The sequence below is a fragment of the Sander lucioperca genome, chromosome 2 (genome assembly GCF_008315115.2).
Source record: "Sander lucioperca isolate FBNREF2018 chromosome 2, SLUC_FBN_1.2, whole genome shotgun sequence".
NCBI lineage: Eukaryota > Metazoa > Chordata > Actinopteri > Perciformes > Percidae > Sander > Sander lucioperca.
This window is the reverse complement of record NC_050174.1, coordinates 17,919,523-17,947,425: the sequence shown is the minus strand read 5'-3', so window position 1 is coordinate 17,947,425 and position 27,903 is coordinate 17,919,523. Positions and strand designations below refer to the sequence as shown.

The 27,903-nt window shown below is 40.7% G+C and overlaps 2 protein-coding genes across 3 annotated transcripts in view; both read right to left on the bottom strand.

The window, feature by feature from the left end:
• The window catches only part of LOC116048195 (GTPase IMAP family member 4-like), a 56,788-nt gene extending 33,277 nt beyond the window's left edge, over positions 1–23,511 (bottom strand). The window contains exons 1-2 of one of the 2 annotated variants that reach the window (XR_004895660.1): positions 23,447–23,511; positions 20,741–21,563 (exon numbers count right to left, since the gene is read on the bottom strand). Coding sequence is in view for 1 of the 2 variants with exons in the window: in XM_031297172.1 (XP_031153032.1) it covers positions 20,791–21,563; positions 23,447–23,465 (792 nt within the window). In the remaining variant the exon portion in view is untranslated. Of the gene's footprint in view, positions 1–20,333; positions 21,564–23,446 lie in introns of those variants that run through there. The other variant, XM_031297172.1, reaches the window with a different exon arrangement.
• On the bottom strand, positions 1,459–10,232 carry LOC116048188 (GTPase IMAP family member 9-like). The gene is made up of 3 exons (XM_031297167.2): positions 10,167–10,232; positions 4,536–5,327; positions 1,459–1,713 (listed from the first exon to the last, which is right to left on the bottom strand). The coding sequence occupies exons 1-3, from the start codon at positions 10,207–10,209 to the stop codon at positions 1,682–1,684; spliced, it is 867 nt and encodes a 288-aa protein (XP_031153027.1). The 5' UTR covers positions 10,210–10,232; the 3' UTR covers positions 1,459–1,681.
• Positions 23,512–27,903: the final 4,392 nt, after the last annotated feature.

Sequence of the window (27,903 nt, the reverse complement as noted above, 5' to 3'; positions counted from 1 at the left end):
CGAGCTGAGTTTTGGCTTAGTCTCTGACTAAACATGCAGGCGAGGCCTGAGGATTCTGCAGAGTTGACTTTACCTTGCGCTGCTGCTGCAGCGGGAACGCTGCAAGAGGTGCCTGGACAGTCGGTGTTGTGTGAAATCCCATGGCGCCTTAGTGGGTGGTTGGAGAGATTTGTCGTGTTGCCGTTGTACTTTGCTTGACCTTTATATATCCTACAAACAGCGTGCAACTTATTTAGAAAATCTCCGTCTTTGCAAAAGCCAAAGTGTTTCCACACACTGGACTGCAATGGTGGCTTGATAATTTCTCGCTCGTCGGCTTCTCCTCTGCCATCCACCATGCTATGTTTTGTCTTCGCGCTGCTGCTGGCGCGTGGTGATGACGTCACAGACAAGCAGATTGAATCAAGTAACGTTTAACGCCTTTATAATTAAAAGTGCTAAGAAAAAACATCCATATAAAGTCTGACGTGCTTAAATCCAATGTGTTATTTCCTAGTATCGATACAATAGATTGATTACCTTTTAAAACGATGTTAGATCGATATATGTCGTCCAGAAGGCCAACTTGCTGAGCAAAGATCGATGTAGTTGGATCATAGGAATATAAATCGATACATCGATGTAGTAAATGAATCGTTACACCCCTAAGGACTACACATTATAAAAACTCTGAGAATTCAGATAAAAATTCAGAATACAGACCTGGAGCTCAGTAATCAACAAACAAATATCAACAAATATAATTGGCTGTATAATTTAGTTTAGGTTTAGGATTAATTAACAGGATTGAATGAAAGATGGCTGCAACTCCCCCTCCTCAGCCAGAGCCTCGAGGAATTGGAGTATTAATATGAATGGGAGGAGTGGCTTCATTTAGACTAACATATTCTTCATGGCACAGCCATGTTTCAGTAAGACATAATAGATCAATTTGATTATCTGATATCAAATTGTTTACTAGTACTGCTTTAGAAGACAGAGATCTAATATTTAATAGTCCACATCTAATTTTCCTATTCTGTTCTATCATTGCAGTGGTAGATTTAATTCCAATGAGGTTCTTAAGTATAGCTCCTCTTTGGTTTAGCTTTGATTTAACTGATTTGAGTCGGGGGACAGACACCGTGGTTATGGGACTATGAGTGGGCGACTGCTCCAAAGGAAGCACAGAGAAGCGCGTAGCACTGCACCTCTGATTACTGATTTCAACCATGGGTTGTCATTGTTTATGATTATTTATGTCTTGGTACTTATTGTGCAAAGAAATTCAAATTATAGCCATTGAATGTGGTTATTATATCATGGCTAAGAACCATTTAGATTGCTTGATTTGAGTTCCCCGTTGTATAAACTAGAGTAGCTCAAACAGTATTTCCCATCATCAGCACAATAACACACATGTTGTTACGATCCGGTCTGCAGGTCAATACAGGAGACAGATCTGACAGTTATAAACCAGCTGCATCCAGTCGGTAATATTGACATTAATCTGAATGAAGACAAAGTCTGGAGGGTTACATGTCTTTATTTTTGGTTTAAGTTTTAAGTATTTTGAAAATCAGACACAATGAAAAATGACAAGATCATATTTTATATAATTATCATATGAAATCAGAACAGTAACACATTATGTCCACAGGATCAGGCTGCACCACGACTCCATCAAGGCTCCATCGTCATTTCAATGTCCATTGGAGGTTTTCAGTGGACCGTCTGTATATCACACATTTAAAATATATAGTTCAGAGTTTTACACACACTGTTCTTGGTTTACATGCACATTGAATACAAGTTTGCAGCTTGTTTAGATGTAGAAACAGATGCTTTGTGGCTGTACTTGAATATGACAGCACTTTAACTTTTTCTGTAATCAATAATTTTAAATATATAAAAAACAATATAATTATATTTAAAAGTTTATTATTCCCAGAGTCTGAGGTCATCAGGTCAGATGTTGTTAGTGGTACCCCGCACTTAATTTAAAACCAGATGGGATCGATCTTTTTAATCAGTGGCACCCAGGATGTGGAACACACTTTGCGTTGTTCAAACTCTGTTGATTCTTTTAAAAAGCATTTGAAGACTTGCCTATTCAAACAGCCTTTAGTTAGACAAGGGCTTTTATGGCTGTCTGATTTTATGTACCTATGTTTTCCTTGTATTCTTATGTCTTCTATTTATCGTATTCCAATTTATTGTAAAGTACTTTGTGATTTTATCTGTGTAAAGTGCTATATAAACAAACTTGACTTACTTATTAGATCTCTGTCATCTGGATTATGACGTGCTGATCAGCTAACAAAATATGATTAACTGAAAGGCTCATCACTGTTGGTATGATCAAACACAAAAAAGATGTAATCCTGGCTAACTTTTAAAAATGCAAACTGCACAGAATCAATCATCTAACAAATCATGTTTGCCTGAGTATCAGACACTGATTTGCCATACACGCTAATTAAATAACATTATCGAAATTTGGCGCACTTTGGCTCAAACCCTGAAACTGAAATATTAAAGGTCTTCAAACCAGATTTTGACACAGGGCCCCTTCACAATACAGGGCATTAAAGTGCTCATATTATGCTCATTTTCAGGTTCATAATTGTATTAAGAGGTTATATCAGAATAGGTTTACATGGTGTAATTTAAAAAAATCCCATATTTTTGTTGTACTAAACATTGCTGCAGATCCTCTTTTCACCCTGTGTGTTGAGCTCTCTGTTTTAGCTACCGAGTGAGGCCATCTTTGTTGGGAATCGCACATGCGCAGTAGCTAGGTAAGGACTACTAGCCAGTCAGAAGCAGAGTATGAGGGCGTGTCCTGACAGTACCTAGGAAAGGACTACTAGCCAGTCAGAAGCAGAGTATGAGGGCGTGTCCTGACAGTACCTAGGTAAGGACTACTAGCCAGTCAGAAGCAGAGTATGAGGGCGTGTCCTGACAATACCTAGGTAAGGACTACTAGCCAGTCAGGAGCAGAGTATGAGGGCGTGCCCTGACAGTACCTAGGTAAGGACTACTAGCCAGTCAGAAGCAGAGTATGAGGGCGTGCCACGCTAGCAGCTAGGTGAGCATTATAACGTGTGTTACAAAGTGACCACGTTTGTCTCTGAAGTAAAGGCTGGACTACAATGGAGCTGTTTGCAGCAGTTTGTGAACAGTGTTTTCTGTTGGAGATGGTAAGTTCCTTTGGGGTGGACTTTGGGCATTTTCACTTTGTAAACCTATAACATGCACAAAAAAGATATATAACAATAAAGGAAAGGGAAAAAGCATATGGGCACTTTAAGATTGGGTAAACATGCAGGGGAAACATCAGGTCCCGAGTATTCCAGTTTGTATTTGTGCTTTGGTGTATATCAGCAAACACATTTATGATCAATCAAATTACCACAAAGTAAAAGACAGAAAGACAACCTGGAGCCTTAGGGCCCACTGAGGTTGGTTTAGCAGTGAACGTAATAACACAATAATTGTGAGAATTAATCAAATGATTGTTGATTGTGTGTAAATAAAACAGCTTCCACTAAAATGATGGTGTATAGCAACATGGATGGATTACCCGAAAGACATGCCGAAGGGGCAAAGGGCTCAGGGGCCACAACCTATTATTATTGTTAATGACATTTCTTGTTGAACAGTCAAATGTTTGTTTGTTTGTTAAAGCTGCAGAAATAACTTGAACTTTGAAGTAGGGATGTCAGTTTTATTTTGTGTCCCCAATTTGCATCAGAGTCCTTTTAATATTGAATATTTGAGTAATAAAAGAGCATCTCTTTCCACATAAACCAGCTGCACACCTTCTCCACATACCAGTTATATTCAACAAAGCAATAACATATGTTTAACAGCTGAATAGTTCTGATAAAACAAAGCCAAAGAGTCACATTTTCCTTTGTAATTTCCTCCAATATTTTGCACAGTATTTAGGGTAGGGAGGGAGTGAATTTACTAAAATCTGTAACATAATTATTACAACATAGAAAGGATAAACACTGGAGCAGGATTTCTCACAACCTGGCAACCCTACTGTTGTCCATATTAGTGACACAAAACGGATCTACAACACATTAACTATTAAAGCTGTTAGTTACAACTGATAAACTCTTTATGAAGGTTGTTGTATTAGCAAAGTGTTAAGTAGTATCTGAAAGACGACGGTCAGTGTGGAAGTTATTATTCACTTACTCGTTGAGGATGAGCCCAAACACTGTGCGTATTCTACATTCATCTAAACTGGGTGATATTATTTATTATTCCAGAAACCTAAAAGGTTTAGGTCAGCCCACAACCAATCACCAGCAAACGCGGCTAACTCACCTACTGTGAGAATGGCCCTTGTTTATTAAACATAGGCTACTTTGAATTAAAAGGCATTAAAACAAAACAGAAATAACTAAATATACAAACCACACCACCATCATTTCTCCCTTTACAGTATTTTCATTTGTAAGAATTGGTCTGATCAGCTTAAACAAGACAACAACATGTTTTGCTACATTTGCACTTTTTTTTGGCGAGTATCACTATACCTGCCACTGCAAGGCACAGTAGTCCACCCCCTACGGCTCCTAGTGCCGCTCCTATGGTAGACGTTATCTGACCCTCACCAGCAAGATACCCAAACAGACATCCAACAACCATACCAGAAAGAACTGCAGTTTTAGCAACTAGCTTGGATTGTATTCCTCCTTCTGAGGCCTTTCGTACCTTTAAGGCAGTTTCAGCCTCTTGGAGCATCTCAGTGCTGTAGTAGCTTCCTCCTGCTTCCTGAACCTTATCGTTGATCTTCTTCAGTAGCTCAGGGACCTGTTCGGGACGTTTGTCAAAAACATGGTATCCATATTCACAACTGCCGATTAGCTTGTGGAGATTTTCATTGCAAAGAATAAAGTCCTCTATGGGACGTTTCAGCTCTTCTCCATAATTGAACAACACCATAGTGTAATCCATTGTGTTTTGGCCAAAAGTATCGCAGATTATTTTCACCATCTTTTCCTCTTTCTTTGTGTATTTATCTTCCACACTCAGAACAATCACAAACACATGAGGACCAGGTTTGGCAAGATTGATGGATTTCTTGATCTTTCTCATAATCTCCTCTTCTGTTTGGTCCTTGCTTAACAGACCAGGAGTATCAACAACAACCACTTTTTGGTTGTTAATATTCCTCATTTTCTTCTGGCACTTCTGTGTGACAGTAGATAGACCGGGCTCTGAGCGGAACAGGTCATCGCCCAGGCCCAGGATGGTGTTTCCTGAAAAACTCTTGCCAACTCTGACCTTCCCAAGCAGGACAATCCTCAGCTCCGGCTTTTCACCTGCTGGAAAATTTTAGAGACGTTAGTATAGTAAGAACTTCCTCTGTCATGATGTTATGTCAAACACTCAAATCTACGACAATCTATGAGATTGTGAGTCAGATGTTAAGATTCAGATTGATTCCACTATCATGTCTCTACGGTAAGCCAATTTCGCCAATGGTGAAGTCATAGCCCAACCTACTGTGCCTCTGATAGCTAGTATTGGTTGCCTTTGTTGGTTAGGTTGGTTACTTTGGTTAGTTTTAGAAGAGGAGTGGGATTGGTTAGTGTAGGAATACCAGGTAAGCTGATCAAAGGCAGAGTAGGTCATGCCTTTGCTATCCTAGGAAAATGAAAGATTGTGTACAGTAAATATGAAGCTGCTGCAAGCTGCCTGTTAGTCTAATGTGGGAACCTAACCATGTGGACTTTTTAAACAAAGAGAAAACTCTGCAAACATGTGGCCTCCCCTTTCAAAGGAATTGCAGAGACAGCCTGGACAGCCAACAGGCTCCAAAAACTCCAGATGTTGAAGGTCACACCTAAAGTAAGTGTGACTTTTAGGTTTAGGTAGTTGAATTGTGAACCTGGCTTCCCATTGAACAAGACTCATGGAAACTGCAGGGAGTCCCTGTGACGTCACCCAGCAGATAAAATCAGGCGCAGGTTAACCACCCTTTCAGTACAACGAAAGACGCTAAAGTTAGCAGTTCTTCACCTTGCTGGACACGTTTTGTGTTCATTGTTACAGAATTTTGATCCTAAGAAATCGCTGTGCAACCAGCCTAGGGATGTTAACAATTAACCGTTCATCCCTCAATCTGAGGTTTGACTATCTGTTAGATCAGCACCTCTAAACCTGAGGCCATGGTTCTCAGCAGGAAATTGATGGAGGTCAAATACCTCGGGGTCTTGTTCGCGAGGGAGGGGACAATGGAGCGGGAGATTGGCCGGAGAATCGGAGCAGTGGTATTAAATACACTTTACTGCACCGTTTACCCCAATTTTCATTTCTACCCTAACATATGGTCATGCAGGCTGGGTCATGACCAAAAGAACTAGATCCCTGGTACAAGCGGCTGAATTGGGTTTTCTCAAGAGTGTGGCTGCTGTTTCCCTTAGAGATAGGTTGAGAAGCTCAGTCATCAATGAGGAACTCGGAGAAGAGCTGTGCGTGGAAAGCAGGCCTCTGGTGAGGATGCCCCAGCACATCCAGCTCGGAGGATACCTCGGGGAAGACCCAGTTCAGAGCTGTTTAATTTGGTAAAGTTTGGGGTCCCCTGCTAAAGTCACTGCCCTGTGACTAGACACCGGATAAGCGGTTGAAAATGAGTGAGTGATGAGTGATTAATCGGTAATGCTGGTTACATTTTATTTCATTTTAAGGAGCAGTTGTCTGTGATTATTTGTGTATGTGTTCTAATCGCTGGTTGTGCAGGTCAGTGCTCGGATTCACTGTCAAATTTGAAATAGCCAATAAATTAATATTGCATTTTTAAGAGAACACCTCTCTTTGAGACTGCATCGTCAAACTAGCACTTTCACTTCAACTTCATTTAGTGCTTACATTTAAAGTGGAAGTTCAGATCTTCATTTCAAATGCCACTTCAACCTCCTTCATTATTTCATGTGCTTTAAACATCTAAACTGCAGATTTTTAAGCAACATGTAAATTTACAATATTAGTAACTTATTAACTCTTGCCCCTGACAATGTCTGTGCACACCCTGAACACCATCTGGCACATGGCGCCTCACACCCCTTGTTTTGCCAAGGAGTGGGAGGTTATATTGGCCGCTAACGATAAAGTCCCGCCAATGTAATTATCAGCGGTGCAAGAAGTTATCAGAACACAGTCTAATGTCCCAAACGTTTGGGGGAGCCCAGTATTTATGTTAAAGGCAGGGTTGGTAATGTGGAAAAGCTAGCAAGATTTGAAAGTAGTATCCCCTCGGGACTCCGTCTAACCCCTCCCCCTGCCTTTGGAGCTGCGCTCAGATGTGCACAAGACATTTCCTGAAAAGCAACAAGGCCTACTGTGGCGTTGCCTCATGCCACCTTTTGTCTTGGCCAAAAAATGCACTTAAACACACCCCAAAGAGTACAGCTGAAGGACAACTGCCACGTACCTTCTGAACCTGCGTAAGAGGAAATACCTCTCTCATCCCGTATGCAACTATGTTCTCTCTGTTACAGTATCAGGATGAGCTGATTGATTTGTTGAGCAGCAAAATCATATCTGCTACAGTGGATGATATCAAGCAGGCAAAGTTTTTTTCAGTAATTCTGGACTGCACCCCAGATATAAGCCACACAGAACAGTTGTCAGTGGTCACTGGTCATTAGAGTGGTGTCACTGATGGAGAAGCCCCATATCAGGGAAAATTTTATGGGATTTTTGGAGGCAGAGGAGTCCACAGGCCAGCACTTGGCATCCATGATCCTGACGGGACTTGAGGAGTTGGGAATTCCTTTTGAAGACTGCAAAGGACAGTCATTTGACAACGGGAAAAACATGAAAGGCAAAAATAAGGGCGTTCAAGCCAAGCTCTTAGAAAAGAATCCCCGACCTCTGTTTGTGCCATGTGGAGCACATACATTGAATTTAGTTGTGTGTGATGCTGCTAAGTGATCTGTTGATGATATAAGTTACTTTGGTGTCGTGAGCTATACACGTTATTTTCAGCCTCCACCCAAAGATGGGCCATACTGAAGAACCATGTGAGCATCACCTTAAACATGTGGGCAGAAACAAGGTGGGAGAGCAAGGTCAAGAGCGTCAAGCCCATGAGGTACCAGGGAGCTGCCGTGAGAGAGGCTTTGATTGAGGTGAGAGACCAGACCAAAGACCCTGCTATAATGCTGCGGTCGGGGCGTACCACTTCAGAATCTGCACGGTTGTTTGGTATGACATGCTATCTGAAATACAGCATGCCAGCAAACTCATGCAGTCTCGTAATATGCATGTGGATCTAGCTTTGAGTCTTTTGAAGAAGACTGAGCGCGGTCTCCAGAGCTACAGGGCAAGTGGCTTTGTGACTGCACATTTGGCGATCAAAGACATTTGTGAATAAATGTGGACGCTGTTTTAAAACAAAAAAGGCTCAGGTCCACAAAGCGCCACTTCTCATACGACTCGCATGATGAGCCTTTCAGTGATGCACTTAGGAAGTTGGAGGTTGGCTTCTTCAACGTTGTCGTTGATCAGCCATGTCAGCCATCAAGGAGAGATTTTCCACATTGGAAAATGTGGGATAGAACAAAATTCCCAAGTCTTGCAGATGAGGAGATGGCAGAGCAATGCAAGGCACTAGGCACCACACTGCACTTTAAGGGACACTCTGATTTGTGGGTGGGTGGGGGGGGCGCTCAAAGGGGTTCTTGCCCAGGGTGTAATTCATTGTAGAACCGCCCCTGCCCATGATACCCACAATTTAACAGTGTTTGCCCAAAAGGCAGATGGAAGCTGACACGTGGCGATAGTGCGGGACACACCGCAAAAACTACGACAACTGCCGATCTTGGTGTGTCAGTGCGGTAACACAGCCCCCCACATGTTACAGATCTACAGCGGTGGAAGAAGTATTTAGATACTTTACTGCAGTAAAAGTACTAATACCACACTGTAAAAATACTTTTACAAGTTAAAGTTCTGCAGTGAAAATGTTACTTCAATAAAAGTAAGTATCATCAGGAAAATGTAGTTAAAGTATTAAAAGTAAAGAACAATCCTCCCATTTTAGAAAGTGTAAAGGATCCAAACAGTTGTGTGTTTAATGGTCTAATCATTTCAATAAAACATCAGATTTTATAAACTACATGTGTTTTATGTGCAGGAATCTTAATGTGTAAAGTAACTAGTAACTAAAGCTGTCAGATGAATGTAGTGGAGTAAAAAGTACAATATTTCTCTCTTAAATGTAGAGAGTAGAAGTAGAAAGTGGCATGAAAAGAAAAGACTCAAGTAAAGTACAAGTACCTCAACATTTAGTCTGAAGTACAGTACTGGAGTAAATGTACTTAGATACTTTCCACCGCTGGTAATAATGTGTCTTCACTCTGAACAATTCATCCAAATGTGGATTTCCACAACAGTTAAAAAAAAACATGGCCTATAAAGTAATTTAAGAATATTTTTTGAATTCTTTGTGCACTGAAAATATATAAATAATATAATATATATATATACATGCTTTACAGAGTATTAACCATCAACAAGGTATTATAAACACCAGTTGCAACTTTATAAGTCATCCAAATGTTTATGATTTATTTCTTAATTATTAACAAACACTTCATATAATATAAAAAATAAGTGTGAAACTAAACTGTCAAAGCAACAAATTATAGCATAACTAATACTGAGTAAACATTATCATTTCATTGTTTTTTTAACATTAAAATAACTTAACTTCTTCTTAACTAAGTTCAACTTGCGATCAATTTAGCATTTGTTAGTGATGGTTATGATAGTCTTACCAAATATAAAAAACAAATACAAGAGTTAAAGAAAAGTATCTGCAAACTAACTAACTAAAAATGTAGATATTGTCTCTAAAATGCTGCTTAATCCAGTTGTGTGCAGATAATAAAACTCCCCGCTGCAGATAGATACACTACCAAACATCTCTAAACTTAACAAAAACTCAACATTTCAGTTTTATTTTTAATGAATATTGAAAGATAGTTCAGTCCAAATTAGTTCAAAGTTGTCTTAAAACATAATTGATCCCCAAAGACAGGTTAAAAAAAGAGCTGTAAATGAGTTGCTGGTTTATATTTAAGAAAACAAATATTGTTCCATATATGAAACCCCAGACACTGCAATGAGCTGTAATACTGTAGAATAAATATATTTACCAGGCAGAAGACTGTTTACTTCTTTCTTGGAAGAGCAGCTCATTTTTAAAGTCTTGTCTCTGTGGATGTCTTGTTCTGAGTATTTTAAGTTCCATCTCATCATTTTATAATATAGCCTGCTTCTAGTTCCCTCCCTTGAAAGACACATCACCTGAGCTGGCCAATCACAATTCGAATTGTGGCTGAAAGTAACAAATCAGGAGGCTCAGCTGAAGTTTACTTCCACAAGTCTACTTATTTGCCAATGTCAATCAGTTTCTTTTAGATTAATTCATAAAAACAAATAATTCAGAAATCCCCACAATAAAACACAATCCATCAGAGATAGTTTAAGAGCTGAACATAGTGGTCCGGGACCACACTGTTGGTGCAAATTGAAGAAACAGACATTTTTCGGAAGTGTTATTATTCACTGAGATGTTCAGATTAATACCACTCTCATGTCTGTACAGTAAATATGAAGTTGCAGCTGGTAAGCTTAGCTTAGCTTAAAGGCTGAAAACAGAGGGAACAGCTAGTCTGGCTCTGTCCAAAGGTAACAAAATCCAACTACCAATAAGGTTGGGTATTGTTTGTTTTTTTCTGATTACCTGTGCTAAAACACTACTTTTAGAACAGTGCTTAGTGCCTAAGCAGTGCATGAACCAATACTTACAAAAACTTTTAAAAGCACAAAACGACAGTCCGTGACATTAAATGGCTAAGACCATATGGTAAAATTTTAATAATTTATTTAAAATGTAATAACTTCACCAGTTAATTGCTGTTAAACAACAAAAAGAAGAAACACATGATGGCAGAAGGTTACTTTACAGCAACATTGAATGCACCATGAGCTAACTAGGTGCAATTGAATGCATCATTGGGTCCTGTCGGTGTTAGAAGTGGGAATAACAGGGTACCTCACAATACGATACATGGCTCACGATAAAGCATTCTCCATCCATCCATCTTCATCCGCTTATCCGGGGTCGGGTCGCGGGTGCAACAGCTCCAGCAGGGGACCCCAAACTTCCCTTTCCCGCGCCACATAAACCAGCTCCTACTGGGGTATCCCGAGGTGTTCCCAGGCCACGGTGGAGATATAATCCCTCCACTTAGTCCTGGGTCTTCCCGAGGCCTCCTCCCCGCTGGACATGCCTCCACCTAGTCCTGGGTCTTCCCCGAGACCTTCTCCCAGCTGTACGTCCCTCCACCTAGTCCTGGGTCTTCCCCGAGACCTCCTCCCAGCTGGACGTCCCTGCACCTAGTCCTGGGTCTTCCCCGAGACCTTCTCCCAGCTGGACGTGCCTCCACTTAGTCCTGGGTTTTCCCCAAGGCCTCCTCCCAGCTGGACGTGCCTGGAACATCTCCCTAGGGAGGCGCCCAGGGGGCATCTTTACAAGATGCCCAAACCACCTCAACTGGATCCTTTCGACGCAAAGGAGCAGCGGCTCTTCTCCAAGTTCCTCACGGATGACTGAGCTACTCACCCAATCTCTAAGGGAGACGCCAGCCACCCTCCTGAGGAAACCCATTTTGGCCGCATGTACCCTGGATCTCGTTCTTTCAGTCATGACATGATAACGCATTCTGCCATAATCAATATATTGCTAGACAATCCTTTAATAATACATCACGATATCGGTCTAACTATGAATACAAAATGCCTTTGAGAAGATTCACTGCAAGTCCAAACTGATAGAAAACAGCACAATACACAAGTTTTTTACTCTGTGTAAATAAAAAAAAAAAACATTTCTTCATAAAAGGCACATACAAATGCAAATTCTAGTGCTTAACCCTCTGAAACACAAACCGTTTTCGAGCATTTTTAAATGGGTCATACATTTTCAAATAAATGTAACGTTTTCCTTTTTGTTATGTTTATGCCATTATAACTTTGTTATGCTGCTCAAAAGACATTTAGGAGTTATTCCTACTTCTGGTCATAGTTGTGCTTGTTAAGTTGAGATGCAAAACTTGGAGTGAAAAATTAGCTCACAGTGAGTAATAATTAGACAGGAGCAAAAAACACACTATACTTTTACTCAAGAGACCGTGGCTATCCGTTACAAAGTTACATCCTCATTATAGTAGTTTTACATAATTTAAAGCCAATCTCTGACGTTTTACTAACCCTAAGAATTTCTGTTGCCTAAACTTAACTAGTTCTGTTTCACATTGTTAACTATGTGTTTAAAACGGCGTCAGTTTTGTTAAATAGAACAGCCACGTGATTAAAGCTGTCACCGTTGTCGCGTGTTATGGTCACGTTTAAAATGTTTTTAAAACGTTGTTTAATGTTTTTTTTTTAACGATTTTTATGGGCATTCACTTGACCCTCTGCAGTTTTGCTTATAGACCCCATAGGGGGGTGGAAGATGCCACAGTTACTTTACTTACAGTCATTTACTTTTTAAGCATTTGGATAACAGTGCCTCCCATGCCAGACTTTTATTTGTTGACTTTTCCTCTGCTTTCGGGAGGGTTGGGTTTAAAGTTTTTTATTTATTTTTTTTATTTAACCTTTATTTAACCAGGAAAAAAGTCCCATTGAGATTAAAAACCTCTTTTTCAAGGGAGTCCTGGCCAAGAAGCAGCAAAAAAGTTATAAACATACAATACGATTACATATACATTATGAGAAACAATTACAAAGAATCGACTCAAATGCTCTCAATCTGGACTTAAAAGCGTTCAATGAAAGTAATTCAGTCAATTTCCAGTCTTTTTGCAACATGTTCCATGTGTGGGGGGCTGAGTGAACAAAAGCCCTTTTTCCCAATTCTGTACGGGCAAGTGGAACAGCGAGCAACAAAAGATCATTCGAACGCAAACAGTGAGAGCCAACACTCCTCCGTGAGATTAAATTACAGATGTAGGAAGGCAAAAGACCAAGCATGGCCTTATAAATGAAAGTATACCAGTGACCCAGCCTCCTGGAGGACAAAGAAGGCCATCCCACTCGGGAATACAATTCACAGTGATGGGTCAAGACCTTGCAATTAGTAATGAACCGCAGAGAAGCGTGATATGCAATATCAATCTTGTGGAGACATTTAGCAGAAGCATTCATGTACAACAGGTCTCCATAGTCTAAAATGGATAAAAATGTTGCATTAACAAGGCGCTTTTTTGCCTCAAAAGAAAAACAAAATTTATTTCGAAAGAAAAAGGCCAATTTTAGTTTAAGCATTTTCACAAGATTATCTATATGGGGCTTAAAAGTCAGGGAGTCATCAAACAAAATACCAAGGTACTTGTAGGTGTGAACCATCTCTATGACATTTCCCTCAAGAGTGGACACAAAGGGGATAGATTGAGGGACCTTCTTATTGTTTGAAAACAACATTAGTTTGGTCTTTTCAGCGTTAAGGACCAGTTTTAGCTGGATAAGTGTATGCTGGACCACGTCAAAAGCTTTCTGCAGAGATTCTACAGCTTTAACAGGGTTCTGTCCAAAACAGTAAATTATTGTGTCATCAGCATAAAAATGCATATTAGCGTCAGACACATCTTGTCCTAGATCATTAATATACATGATGAACAAGAGGGGTCCTAATATAGAACCCTGCGGCACCCCCTTGTGGACATCCAAAAAATCAGAACACAGACCATCACATTTAATGCACTGGGTCCTGTCACTCAAATAATTTGTGAACCATGAAACAACATGATTAGACAGTCCCAGACATAAAAGCCTATGTTTTAAAATAACATGATCCACAGTGTCAAAAGCTTTTGACAAATCAATAAAAAGGGAAGCACAATATTGTTTTTTATCAAGAGCAACAAGTATATCATTTATCACTTTTGTAGCAGCTGTGATGGTGCTATGTTTTTTCCTGAAGCCGGATTGTAGTTTAGAGAGTAGGTCACTAGAGTACAGGAACTCTTTAAGTTGATCACAAACAAGAGATTCAAGAAGTTTTGACAAAACACACAAGTTTGATATTGGTCTGTAGTTAGTCATAACAGCTGGATCACCTCCTTTTAATAAAGGGGTAACAAAAGCAGACTTCCAAACAAGTGGTATTTCTTTGTTTTGGATTGAAAGATTAAAGAGGACCGTAAGAGGTTGAGCTACATAATCAGCTGCTATTTTCAAGAAGTAGGGCTCTATCAAGTCCGGTCCGTTTGATTTCCTGTGATCTAATGCTTTGAGAGCTTTATGCACTTCCTGCACAGTAAAAGGAACAAAATTAAAATACTCTCCAGAAGACATTTGTGGTTCTGTGCAGGGAGTCACGGGGGCCACTCCTGTGGAGTCAAACAAAGAACCAGAAGCTATGAAATGATTGTTAAAGCTATTGTTAAAGTTTAGATTCTCAACCCGAGCCCGACCCGAGCCAGACCGGACCTCGGGTCGGGCTCGGGCCGTTATTTTCCGCCACATCCTCGGGCCGGACCCTTGATCAAGCAATTTTCTTTTTTTTTTTTTATCCATTACCTTATTATCCTATTTGGGTGGGGAGAAAGCTATGCCATAATCAGAAATATTATATATATATATATAAAAGTAACAAATGTGTACAAAAGTTAGGCTGCAGTTACAAAATGCAGCACTTCATGCGCGGAGTCTCCTCCTCTCGCACGCATCACACCGGGAGCTTGAAGATGTAAAGAAAAAAAGAAAAACAGGAGAATTAACTTTGAGCAAGTGTGGAGGAAAGTCGGAGGTATGGAAGCAGTTTAAACAAGTCGTGGGCAGTGACAACAATATGTTGTTCATCATTGTTTCTTTTTTTTTTTACGTTTCTTCATTCAGATCCATTTGTGATCCGTTCCATTCTAAACAAACAGCGCAGTTTACATGCTTCGTCCTTGTTGCATTATTCTAAACAGATTTCTGTAGTTCAAACAACTCTGAATTGTAGTTGAGAACGTCAGTTATAACGACCCACGTATTAAAAAATTGTCGGGTTTAAATCGGGCTCGGGCTCATAATTACAGTTAATGTGTCGGGCCGGGCCGGGCTCGGACGCAACGTGCTTGGGCTCGGGTAGGTTCGGGCTTGATTTTTTGGGCCGATCTAAGCTCTAGTTGGGTCTTACAATCCAACCCCATATTTTAACCACAAGGCTGCTCGAACAGTTTGACCTGAGCAATAACCTGGTAGGCTGGATTCTTAACTTTTTAATAAACAGGACAAAAAGAGTAAGAGTGAATGGCAGTCTCTCTGACAAAGTCTGCTCATCAACCGGCTCCCCACAAGGATGCGTACTCTCACCTCTTCTTTACATCCTGTACACAAATATGTGCCAGAGCAGGTGGGACAACAGGACCATAATTAAATACAAAGATGATTCAGTAATTGTTAGCCTGCTCCAAAACAGTGAAACAGGTCCAGGTCAGGTTCTCCAACGCCTCCAGGAGAACAAACTGTATGTAAAAGTAGAGAAGTGCAAGTTTCACCGTCAATCAGTCCCCTTCCTGGGTTTTATTATTGAGCAGGGACAAGTTTTACCGGATCCGGAAAAGATAAGAGCAGTTACTGAGTGGCCTACGCCTACCTCACGAAAACACCTGCAACGTTTTCTAAGCTTTGGCAATTTTTACTGCCGCTTCATCAAGGACTTCAGCCGGGTGGTAACCCCCCTGACTAAGCTCACCTCCCCCAAGGTTCCGTTCCTATGGTCACCAGAAGCCGAGTCTGCCGTGAGTACTTTCAAGAAACTGTTTTCCACTTCACCTGTTTTGATTCATCCTGATACCAATTTGCAGTTTATTGTGGAGGTGGATGCTTCTGATTTTGGGGTGGGAGCAGTCCAGTCCCAATGCTCACCAACAGATCAGAAGCTTCATCCTGTGGCTTACTTCTCCAAGAAACTATCCCCTGCAGAGAAGAACTACGACGTGGGAAACCGGGAGCTACTTGCAGTCAAGCTGGCGTTGGAGGAGTGGAGGCATTGGCTAGACGGAGCGGAGCAGCCCTTCATGGTCTGGACAGACCACAAGAACCTGGCCTACATCCAGTCAACCAAGAGACTAAACTCTCGTCAAGCCAGATGGGCCCTGTTTTTCAGCAGATTTAATTTTGTTTTAACATACCGTCCTGGCACACGTAACATCAAACCTGATGCTCTCTCTCGCCAGTTTTCAGACTCGGAAGAGACCAGCAACCCTGAGCCTGTCCTGCCTGCCTCCTGCTTGGTGGCGGCAGTCCGCTGGGAGATTGAGTCTCTCTTCAGGACGGCACAAGAAACCGAACCTGGACCGGCCGAAGGAGCCCCCAACCTTCTCTATGTCCCCTCTGCCGTACGGCCTCAAGTTCTTCACTGGATCCACACCTCCTGCTTCTGCTGTCACCCCGGTATGAACCGTACACTGTCACTGCTCAAGAGACACTTCAGGTGGCCGTCCGTCGAGGCTGATGTCCGGGCTTACGTGGCGGCATGTTCGACCTGTGCCCGGAATAAAGCATCTCACCGGTCTCCCTCGGGCCTGTTGCATCCTCTCCCAGTCCCAAGTCGTCCCTGGTCCCATGTGGCTTTGGATTTTGTCACTGGTCTTCCAAAGTCTGAAGGTAATGACTAGGGTTGGGCATCGAGAACCGATTCCTACTTGGAATCGTTTCAAAAATTACGATTTCATCAGAATCGTTTCTTTATTGGAATCGTTTGGAATCATTTAGAGGATTTGGTTTCAAATCCGATCATTGCTTCCCAATTTAATATGCGCAAGTTTTGGTTTCCGAAGTGGCCAGGCGCTTGTTGTGTTGCAGCCATGGAGCACAGTAAGCAGCGCTCTAGTGTGGCTTTATTTTACGTTGAAAAAGTGGTAAAACTGCAAACCACCATTGAATCAAAATAAAACGTTCCTCTTATTTGTGAAAACAAGCATGTGAACCGTTTCAACTCCACCCCTCAAAGAATCGGAATCAAGAATCGATAAGAACCGGAATCAAGAGGAAGAATCGGAATTGGAATCAGAATCGTTAAAATCAAAACGATGCCCAACCCTAGTAATGACATAATACTTACCATTGTGGACAGATTATCTAAATCTGCCCATTTTGTTGCATTACCAAAATTACCGTCTGCCAGTGAGACAGCGGACCTCTTTGTCCTACATGTATTCTGTCCCCATGGAATACCTGTGGACATTGTTTCCGAAAAAGGCCCACAGTTTATTTCTCGATTGTGGAAGGATTTCTGTTCTGCTCTGGGTGCCTCTGTCAGCCTCTCCTCAGGTTTCCACCCACAGACCAATGGCCAGACTGAGAGAACCAATCAGGACCTGGAGGCTGCTCTTCGCTGTGTGGCAGCTCAGAATCCTTCCACTTGGGCTAAACATCTACCATGGGTCGAGTACGCCCACAATTCTCTCACTTCCTCTGCCACCAACCTCTCCCCATTCGAGGCGTCTTTGGGATACCAACCTCCTTTGTTCCTGTCGCAGGAGAAGGAATTGGCTGTCCCATCGGTTCAAGAAAACCTTCGCTGCTGCCGCAAGGTCTGGGATGACACCCGGGAGGCTCTTCTCCAGACCACGGAGCGGAATAAGAGAGTGGCGGAAAGACACCGGATTTCTGCTCCCCAGTTCCAACCTGGTCAAAAAGTCTGGCTCTCTTCCGGTAACATTCCCCTGCATACAGAGTCCCGTAAACTGTGGTTTTTGGGTCCCTTTGAGGTCCATCATCAACCCATCTGCTGTTTGGTTGAAGCTGCCCCAGTCTATGAGGATCCATCTGACCTTCCACGTGTCCCAGTTGAAGCCTGTCTCCTCCAGTCCCTTGTGTCCGCCTGCGGATCCCCCTCCTCCGCCACGTATTATTGATGATCATCCAGCTTACACAGTTCGGAGACTCCTGGACGTCCGGAAACGTGGTAGGGGCTTTCAATATCTGGTGGACTGGGAGGGTTATGGACCCGAGGAGAGGACCTGGATCCCCAGGTGTTTTATTCTGGACCCTCAGATGGTAAAGGACTTCCATCGAGACCACCCAGACAAGACTGGTGGGACGCCAGGAGGCACCCATTGAGGGGGGGGTACTGTTATGGGTCAGTGTCTGTTCCCCGTCCTGCCTGTTATCCTCTTCCCTTTTTCTCTGTGTTGTCTGTGTGTTTTAGATTTAACCAAGCTACCTAGATACCACTAACGTTAGCTGGTAACTTAAGGGAAAGTTTGCCCATTTTCTGTTCTGCCGTACATGCAGATAAATGGTACCCGGAGCTCTAGCTGTTTGCTGCTTCCTGTTTGGTGCTGGGGGGAGCACACACATTGGTTGTTGACAATGTTCACATGATTTAACTTCACTACCAAGATTTAAAGCTTTTGATAATATCAAACCCTTTACACCAAACGATTGAGACAATGGGAGCACGCCCCAACGCTAGCAAGACTTTCATTATTTTATTATGATATTGGAAATTAGTCTGCGATGGTGGAATCAAATTAAGACACATTACATGCCAGACTTGCATCCACATAATCGATAAAGGTTATTCTGATTTATTCAGCATCCAGTTAAAGCACATAAGGGGCCTTGAAATGTTCACAGATTGAGAAAAAGCTAAGCTCATGTTAAGCAACGGGCAAAATTACTTGCAAAAATACCCTTGCAGTGTAGTTTCTGAGCTGCCAACACTGTCAGCCAGTGCTACTGATAGGCCCAAATGCATCTTGGGAATGAAGAGGGACATTGATGTAGGGAGTTTAAGGGAGGTCCTGCCTCTATTTAGTCTCCATTACTTCCTGATCATGGACACCTCGTTGGGCATTACCCCCTTACATAATGCTCAAATTAAAGGAGCTGACTGGATTGCATAATGCGAGAGTTTGTACCTTGTACAATTTCATGTGAATAATTAAAATTATTGATTGCTGCCAACTGCAGTCTGGCAAGGGAAAGAGGTAGCTGGCAGACTAGCTGCTGGATAACAAGCTGACTTGTGACCTATGTGACGATATGTTGTCATGTGAATCTGTAAATAAGTGAACTCTGTTGTCCGGACAAGGCACAGGCAATGTCAACGAGACATCAACATAATTCTATTTTCACTACCAGAGAGTTTCACATAGATGTGAATGTAGGCAGCAGTCTAAGTATTCTACAAGTATTTTATCTTTTTGTTAATTCCTATCCACCATAGGCACATTACATTACAGCTTAGGTAGGCAGGCTAAATTTATAGCTGTAGACATCATGCATTTAAATTCTGAACGCTTATCCATTAACACAATTTCCAGACTGCAAATGTTGCAGTTACTACCTTGTGTATTTACCCAAGGCTTTTCTTTTTATTCACCATGGTAAAGTGTGTTTACTTGGCTGAACTTATGTTACCAGGAAAGAAAAGACAAATACTGTAGAGTTTAGTTTGACTCATATTTTATTTGCTGATGAAGAAAATGAATATTGACACCAATGATTTAAAACCCCACACCTTAATATTTGTCTTTAGAAAGAGTACAGGTATGTAATGTCTGTTAATATTTAATTATTGCTGCATAATTTCATGCATTCATATATTGCATTTTACTTTATTGAATCATATATATAGCAGAGCGTAAAGACAGGACACACAGGGAGAAAGAGTGGGCAGATGACATGCAACAGATGTCCTCCATTCAAACCTCCATTCTCAAATGTTCAGCATTGTCATTTTACACATAAGGATGTACACGCATGCAAAAAATATCAATGCGGCATACACTTTATACGTAGACAAAGCCAATTTCATTTGCATCACCGGTTACCGGTTACTGTTAGAAACCAGGTGTGTCTTTGTTGCAAGCAATTACAAAACTCCCAAAAGTTAAGACAAGTACAATCATAATACATAATGCAGATATGTGAAATGGGACACCCTGATAAGCTATTTGAAGCTTTTGTATAGGGGCCCAGACACTGGTAAGAGCCAATGAGGTTTAACCATGTATCCAGCTAATTTAAATAGCTCACGTTACTGTATTGGGTCAACAGTTAACTTCATTTAATATTGTATGTGGCGTTTCCTTCAACAAGTTCCTTCCTGAGACTATTTAGCAGAGCCACAGTCGCTGTGTATGGAGCTTAGTGCCGCCCAAGACGATTGTGATTGGTTTAAAGAAATGCAAACAACCCAGAGAGTTTAATTCTCCTATATAGGACACTCAGGTTTCTCCCCCATTTGTATCAAACTCATATGCCTCCACGGGGAACGAAAAACAAAGTAATCAATTAATCAAAACAAAATGCAAGAAAAACAAAGTTTTCTTGAAGAATTTCAGGTAATGCCAGGTGACGTAGGGAGGTCGGGGTGGATGGGTCAAACAAACACAGGACTTTTATCCAGGAAAACGCTGTTCCTGTCCCGTCTGAAACCAAAAGTCCACATTGACATATTTTAATTATGTACGTTACTGAAGTTGCGTAACAAACATACTCAGTGCCTGAGTACCGGCACTTCTGCTTTTTCTTCACACAAGTACCTTTACTTTTAATTGTAATTAACCTTATTAGACTATAATTCATGATGTATTGGGAAAACCAAGCAATTATTCAGCAATAGTTCAGATCATAGAATAATTCACTCATTGTAAAAAAGCTAAATAAAAAAATAGATTAATTCACCTTATTCACTTTTTCACCGTTTTGATTTCTCTGTTTCATAACTTTTCAAATTCTGGTGAATCTTCAGCTTATTTTTAGGCACATTTAGCAATATTTTTCTATGGCACGGTCAACGATCTTGTTCAAATAACGTACCCATGGCTCGCCCACCACCCCACTAACAAACTTCTCAACCGTTTTACACAGCTTTTCTGCCTCTGTGCCATTAGGTTCTGACATCTCCATTTCCTTTTGGATTTCCTGTGCCTTTTTCAACATTTCATTGGTGTAACGCGGCTTGTTTTGCTCGCTGTTGTTCGCAACCATATTGTTGATCTTCTTCACTAGATCAGACACTTGCTTTTCCTTTTCTTCACCATTTACATTCTTACATTCAAAAGAATGAAAAGAATCATCTCCATGAATGAACTTCCTAAGGAATTTCATTTCCTTTTTCACTTCTTTGTAAGTAGGTACATGTCTACCTCCACGGGTAAACAAGACCAAAGTGTAGTCTTTGAACCCATCACCAAAGATCTTCTGAATGATTTCCACTGCTTCTTTTTCATCCTCTGAACATCTATCCGGCCGCATCACCAACAGGAAGACATGAGGACCACCATCGAGAGCAGCATGTGCGATGCTTTCCATGATGTCTTTCTTCACCTCTTCTTCTGTTTTCTCGGTGTTATACACACCCGGAGTATCGATAATAACCAGTTCTTGGTCACCATGCTGTGCTGTCGCCATCTTGCACCCTGTTGTCTGTGAGGAAGGGTCAAGTCCATGTTTTTGATCCTCTATTCCCAGAAGGGTGTTCATGACTGAAGTCTTCCCAACTCCAGTCAATCCAACAAGTATAATCTTCAGTTTTGGCTCTGTTGGAAAATTTAAACAGTCATTAATATTCAAAGACTTCTTTTGATTGTTTCAAACCACACAATGTTCTGTCACCATCTAACTGACCTGAGGGGGCTTGTAATGCAGAAATAGTTCAGCACTTGCAACACTATTTTTGTTCATATTGCAGTTCATATAACAAAGCTATTTGTCTGCAAGTCTGAATTATTTTATTGCATTTTATGGATAAATATTAAAAATGTGTATCTGGACCCACAGCTAGTTGACCGCCGCTGGCTGTTTTCAACTCAGTGTTGTGACCTAAAACTGTTCCAAATCTTAAGATTATCAACTGTTAAAGCTGAGTCTTACGCTTTGGCTACATTGAACGTGTATGCGGAATGTTCGCGGGGCCTATGTGCCGCGTAATGTATCTGTTAACTAGCTACACCTGCAGCGCCACACAGTCTTCCTTAAAATACAGAGGGCATAAGTCAGTACACCCCTATGTTAAATTCCCATAGAGGCAGGCAGATGTTTATTTTTAAAGGCCAGTTATTTCATGGATCCAGGATACTATGCATCCTGATAAAGTTCCCTTGGCCTTTGGAATTAAAATAGCCCCACATCATCATATACCCTTCACCATACCTAGAGATTGGCATGGGGTACTTTCCATAAGATCATCTCTCAATGCAAATCAAACCAGCTATTAGGCTTACTGAAATAAAATCATGCCAATCTCTAGGTAAATAACTGGCCTTTAAAAATAAAAATCTGCCTGCCTCTATGGGAATTTAACATAGGGATGTACTGATTTATGCTCCCTGTATTTTAAGGAAGAACATTTATTTATTTATGATACATTATTCATTCACAAAGAAAATTGGTGTCCTTAAAGGTTGGATTTTTCCTCATTTAAAAAAAATAAGGTATAAAGATCAATTTCCAAAAGATGATTTTTTTATTCCTCTTTTTAGTCAATTTTAGCATGGGTGTATTCACTTATGTTTAGCACTGTATATACCCTTTGTTAACACCTTATTTTGAAAACCGGACTTGGTGACACGTGTATCCTTCCGCTAACTTCAAAAATCCCGTCACCTCGATCTTGGCCGTTTGAACTTCTGAACTCTGATTAACATTATAAGTACTAATGGAAACAATCTTTTGTTTTCTCGTGATAACTTAATTATCTTGTAATCTCGAGAAAACAAGCTTTGTTATCTTATATTAAAACAAAATGATTAACTCATGAATTCTAGAAAACGAAAATAAATAATTGCGAGCACAGCCATTCTCGGCTTCCATACTGAATCATCAAGTAAATTCACTCAGGGATAATTAATCAAGCTATCAAAAACATGTGTTGTTAAAAAACGAAAGCTGATCAATGTTTAAATTAGGAATGATCATATAAGTAATGATTTAGCAAAGTTATTTTTCATTATCAATGCACATTTGCCTGAAAAGCTTAATCACAGTAAACAAAAAACATATTTATATATATTCTTATATATTTTGTGACACGTGATATATATTTTTTTTGAACAAGAGTTGTTAAATATGAAAGTCATTAAGTCAAATAAAAATGTAAACAAATGTTTTAAAAATGTAATACAACACAATGCACTAATGGCAAATGAAATGCTGCAAAATGTGAATGTGTCATACAAGAAACAATGTCTGTAAAGACTGTAAAACTACAGAGACATAAAGTTAATACAACAAAGTTAATACAGCATACAGTTAATACAACAAAGTTAATACAGCATAAAGTGTTAGTAAAATAAAACATGGAGGCTATAATGTTTTGATTGAGATCTGGTTGAAAACAGTAATAATAAGAGAATAAGTTGTTTCTTTGCTGGTTTATCAAACACTATACTGAGTAAGAGTTCTGTAAATGAAATAAACTTACCAGGAAGAGTGCCCGACATCTTTGTCTTTTTAAAGCAGTTGATCTGATGTCTTGTTGCTGGTGATGTCTTGCTGTTGAATAGTTTGTCATTTCATTTTTATATATTATAAAGTCTGTGTAGTCCCCTCCCCTTAAACACATGTCATCTGTTATCTAGCCAGTTTCAGGAAAGAAGGCACTGAGAGCCAACCAGTCACAGGTTAGAAACCAAAATGAAGCTGCAAGCAGCCAATCAGGGGCCAAGGAAAAGTGCATCAAACAAAATACATTTTATGTGGGTTTGACTTCTAGTTTACCACATATTTCAGTTGTATGTATTCTTTTGTTTTTACCGTGGATTTTGCATATTGTCTCTTTGCATGTAACGATTCATTTGTTATGAGTGAAAAACATCTTCTGATTCTTCTGACACACCAGTGATGTTCCTTGGCATTCGATAAGACATCTGTGGAATCAGTCAGACTTACGAAGGTACCTGGTAAATGGGCTACCTTCGAGAAAAACCATGTCTGCGTTAGGAGACAAACACTCTCTGGGTTGTTTGCATTTCTTTAAACCAATCACAATTGTCTAGGGCGCAGTGATGGTGGCTCTGATAAATAGTCTCAGGAAGGAACTTGTTTTGGTGGAACATTTGCACCCCGCTAAAGAAAACGTCACATACAATATTAAATGAAGTTAACTGTTGACAAAATACAGTAACGTGAGCTATTTAAATTAGCTGATACATGGTTAAACCTCATTGACTCTTACCAGTGTATCACCAGCTCAATGTTTTTTTTTGCTTCCAACGGCGCCTTCCAGGCAGTGAACCCTAACCTTAACCCTAAACATAACCGTTTACTTGTAACATTGCCGCGCAGCCTGGAAGGAGCCGTTGGGGGCAAAAAACACCAAAGACCATATCACCGTTTGTACTTCGGCAATCCCACCAATCAGTCCCAAAACGTAGTAGCCTTCCCCCTGTGCCTGGCCATCCTGCTTTCCAAGAAGGTTGGTAAAATCTATCCACGTTTCCTGATCTTCCTCTTTTGCTGATTAAGGCGAGACAGCCCAAAAAGTCAATTTTGGGCTAGTTTACTCCTTCAATATGTGTTCTTTCAAGCTGCTATAAAGAAAACGTTGAAAATATACATTAAGATGTTTATTTCATTACATTTTGTTTACTTGCGGCAGTAAATTTCTCCCGAATTTACCAAGAAGTTAGCATTGCAACGCGACATGTCGAGTTCCGTCTGTTTACTGAAGTCTGTCATGTCCGGTATCGTTGTAAAGCTCTGAGTCTCCTGCACAACACTATGTAACCCAAATAAGGGCATTTCCTTTCTATCAGTAACCAATCGTGAATGTCCAAAGGGGGATTTAAAGCTGATGATGAAATCTAATTGGCTACTGCTGGTTTCTGCTAACGTGATTCACTCAGACGCATCACGTGGTGTACTCTGACACTTCCAAGTTTATCTTACCGCGGGACCTCCGAAAATGCCCTTAACACCGCAACTTTCAAGGAAAAGAAAGCAGCAATTGCGCTTTGCAAGATGTGAAAAGGGAAAGCAATCTACTGGATTAGCTGAAAAACCATCAGGAAGCAGCACATCTGACCATAAGCTGTTGTTGGGAAACCAGGGGGGGTGGGTTAATGACAGTGCCACTGACTGACTGCAACACAGCAGTGGCTGATTATGCATGTCGCACGTCTCAATGAATTGATACATGACACTGATCCAGAGAATCATTGGTTTTGTAGCAGTCTGCTTCTAGAGTGCAGTAATTGCAAAGGAGAGAGTGCGTATAGGCGAAGCGTCTACACATCCACACGGCTGCAAAGCGAGACGAGAGGTGATGTCGCTTTTGACGTGAATGTCCACATGGTGCTTTTGGCCCATGAATTAGGGATGGGATATGCTGCACTGAGAAAGGTCAGCAAGGTGATGGGGATCTCTTCCCTTCACCTAAAAACATACCAGAGGCATGACAAGAGAGTGACAGGTAGGCTATGGAAACAGGGATGGGACAGGGATGTTGATTTTGGACGTCTAATGACCTGTCAAGCCAGTCAGACCTGCTCAGAGTGTGCAAAGCAAATTAGAATTGCAAGAATTACTCTCATTAATTATAACGGGCATTTGTCACTTTTTTTTTAACCTTTTAACAAAATGATTACCGAGGTCTGTTACATGCAACAAAATGATTACTGAGGTCTGTTACATGCTGCGCTAAAAGAAACCATATTTTTCAAAAAAGTAATATCCCATTTATTTTTTTAGGGACGTTTTTTTAAGTGATATGCTGCACATCTGTTTATTTGTTTTAAAGGGGTGATAGAATGATTATATAGGGTATTTCACACTGTTCCTTAAGGTCTCTTAATAGGGTGTGTAACATTGGTTGGGCTGAAAATGGCCCAGGTGCTATTCTATGGGCCCTAATGCTACCCTGTGGAATGGCCGATTTTGGAACGAGAGCTTTTCTTCCAAATATGGTATGCTCATGAATATTTAGATGAGCTGCGCGCTGATTGGTTGAGCGAAGCACATACACACACAGTGGAGACGAGACAGCAGGTCTCATATTTTAAACACTGCAATGTTATACATTGTTCGTCTGCTATTTCATTACTAAATTCACTTCTGAGACTTTTTTATGCGAGAAATCAACTATGTAAAGCTCAAATATGGCCGGTTTACGAAAATTCATGGCTAATTGCAAATTTAAAAAATTCCAAAATGCCGGAGAGCTCCGCAGGTTTGGTAGTCCAGTAACACTGAAACGGTGACTTTGCCCTGGGTATGGAGTGCCGCGGGCTGCCCTGTCTCGTCAGACTGTGTGGAGCTCCTGAAGTCCGACACCATCTTAGGGACCGTTCGGTATTTATGGAATGGACCACCGGAGGAAAATAGGGGAGGGTCATGTCTTTTTATTTCTTGTTGAGGGAAGGGTCATCCAAAATTTTTTAGTCTGGGCGGGGTCACCCAACTTTTGTATTCATGAAAAGAGCAAAATTTCAAAGTGGCTTTTTTGGTGCATATTTATCCATGTAGCTCTCAGTCTCGGCCCCCTAGCAGATGGTCTGACAGCGTACGCGGAGTTTGCTGGGGGGGCAGGAGGAGCACTGCCCCCCTGGTGGCTCAAACGGGTAATTGCATTGTTTAAAAAATGAGTGGAATAATTACGTCTGGCATGACCAGATATTTTATAAATATCTTAAATAACACAAAACAACTAAATGGTGGTAGGTAATACATCAGATTTCATATACTGCTTTAGTAAAAAAATATTACCTGGCTGACGATGGGAGCAGCAGGACGCAAAAAACTAAACTTACTATTGCACTAGTCTGGACATCTTGACGTGCCAACCTTGCAATAAAGGTTTCCTAAAGGCCATGTATATAAATGTGATGTCAGCTTACTAATTGATTGCGGGTTTTGTGTAGATTTGGATTTTTATACGTTTATTCCACTTTGTTTAAACGGCGAAGTGGAGAGGCCTCGTTCACCTGTTTGGAGCTGGCTGATGAATGTGACGTGCGTAGGCCTTGCTGGATACACCGTATCATTTACCTTTTTGTGGATCTACTGATCGCTGTGGATTACTTTTTTTCCGTGTCATTGGATTACAGCCAAATACGGATTTTTTTTCTCAACGTGTCTTAACGTTTTATGGTGAGTTTGGAGAGGTATCTCAACAGACTGTAGGTTGAACACTAATTGTTCACCGTTACATTTTAGTTGAATTTAAGCGTCTGTCTATTGCGTTCCAAATCAGCCGTGCCACGATTGGATTTCATAAAGGCGAATTGTTAAATTGTTACAATGTCATTTAAAATCTGCTTTAAAAATAAACATATGTGTTTTGGAATATAATGTTCAGCTTCGGCACCTTTACTTATGTGCTAAAATATACAATGAAGAAGCCTAGTGACAAGTCCATAGCAACCAGTGTTGAATTGTTATTTCCCATTGTCATTTGTTGAATGGTATCAATGTTTTATTGTTTTATTTCATGTGAATACTAGTTCACTAGAGAAGTAACTTAGTATTTGAAGTAATGCAGTAATGCATGAAGTGTGTATTTAGTTTCCATGCTTATTGTGTTTCCACAACAATATTAGTGAGTAAATCTACTGAAATGGCCACCACACCATAACAGAGGAGTGTGATGTGTAAGATGAGAATGCAGAGGTTAACTCCTGTGTATCATGGCTGTAAAAATCAAATGGCATCTGTACTTCTTTGCTAAGTGCAAACTTGCACGCAAGGGGAGGGTCATGCCTCTTTTTCAAATCATTTTGGAGGGTCATATGAAAATTATTACTGACGAGGGGAGGGTCAAGTCTTTTTAGGTTAGAGGCCACAAAACTCCACCGGTGGCCCCTTAATTAAATAATGAACAGTCCCTTACCAAATTTGCAATTAGCCATCAATTTTCATAAAACGGCCCATATTTGAGCTTTA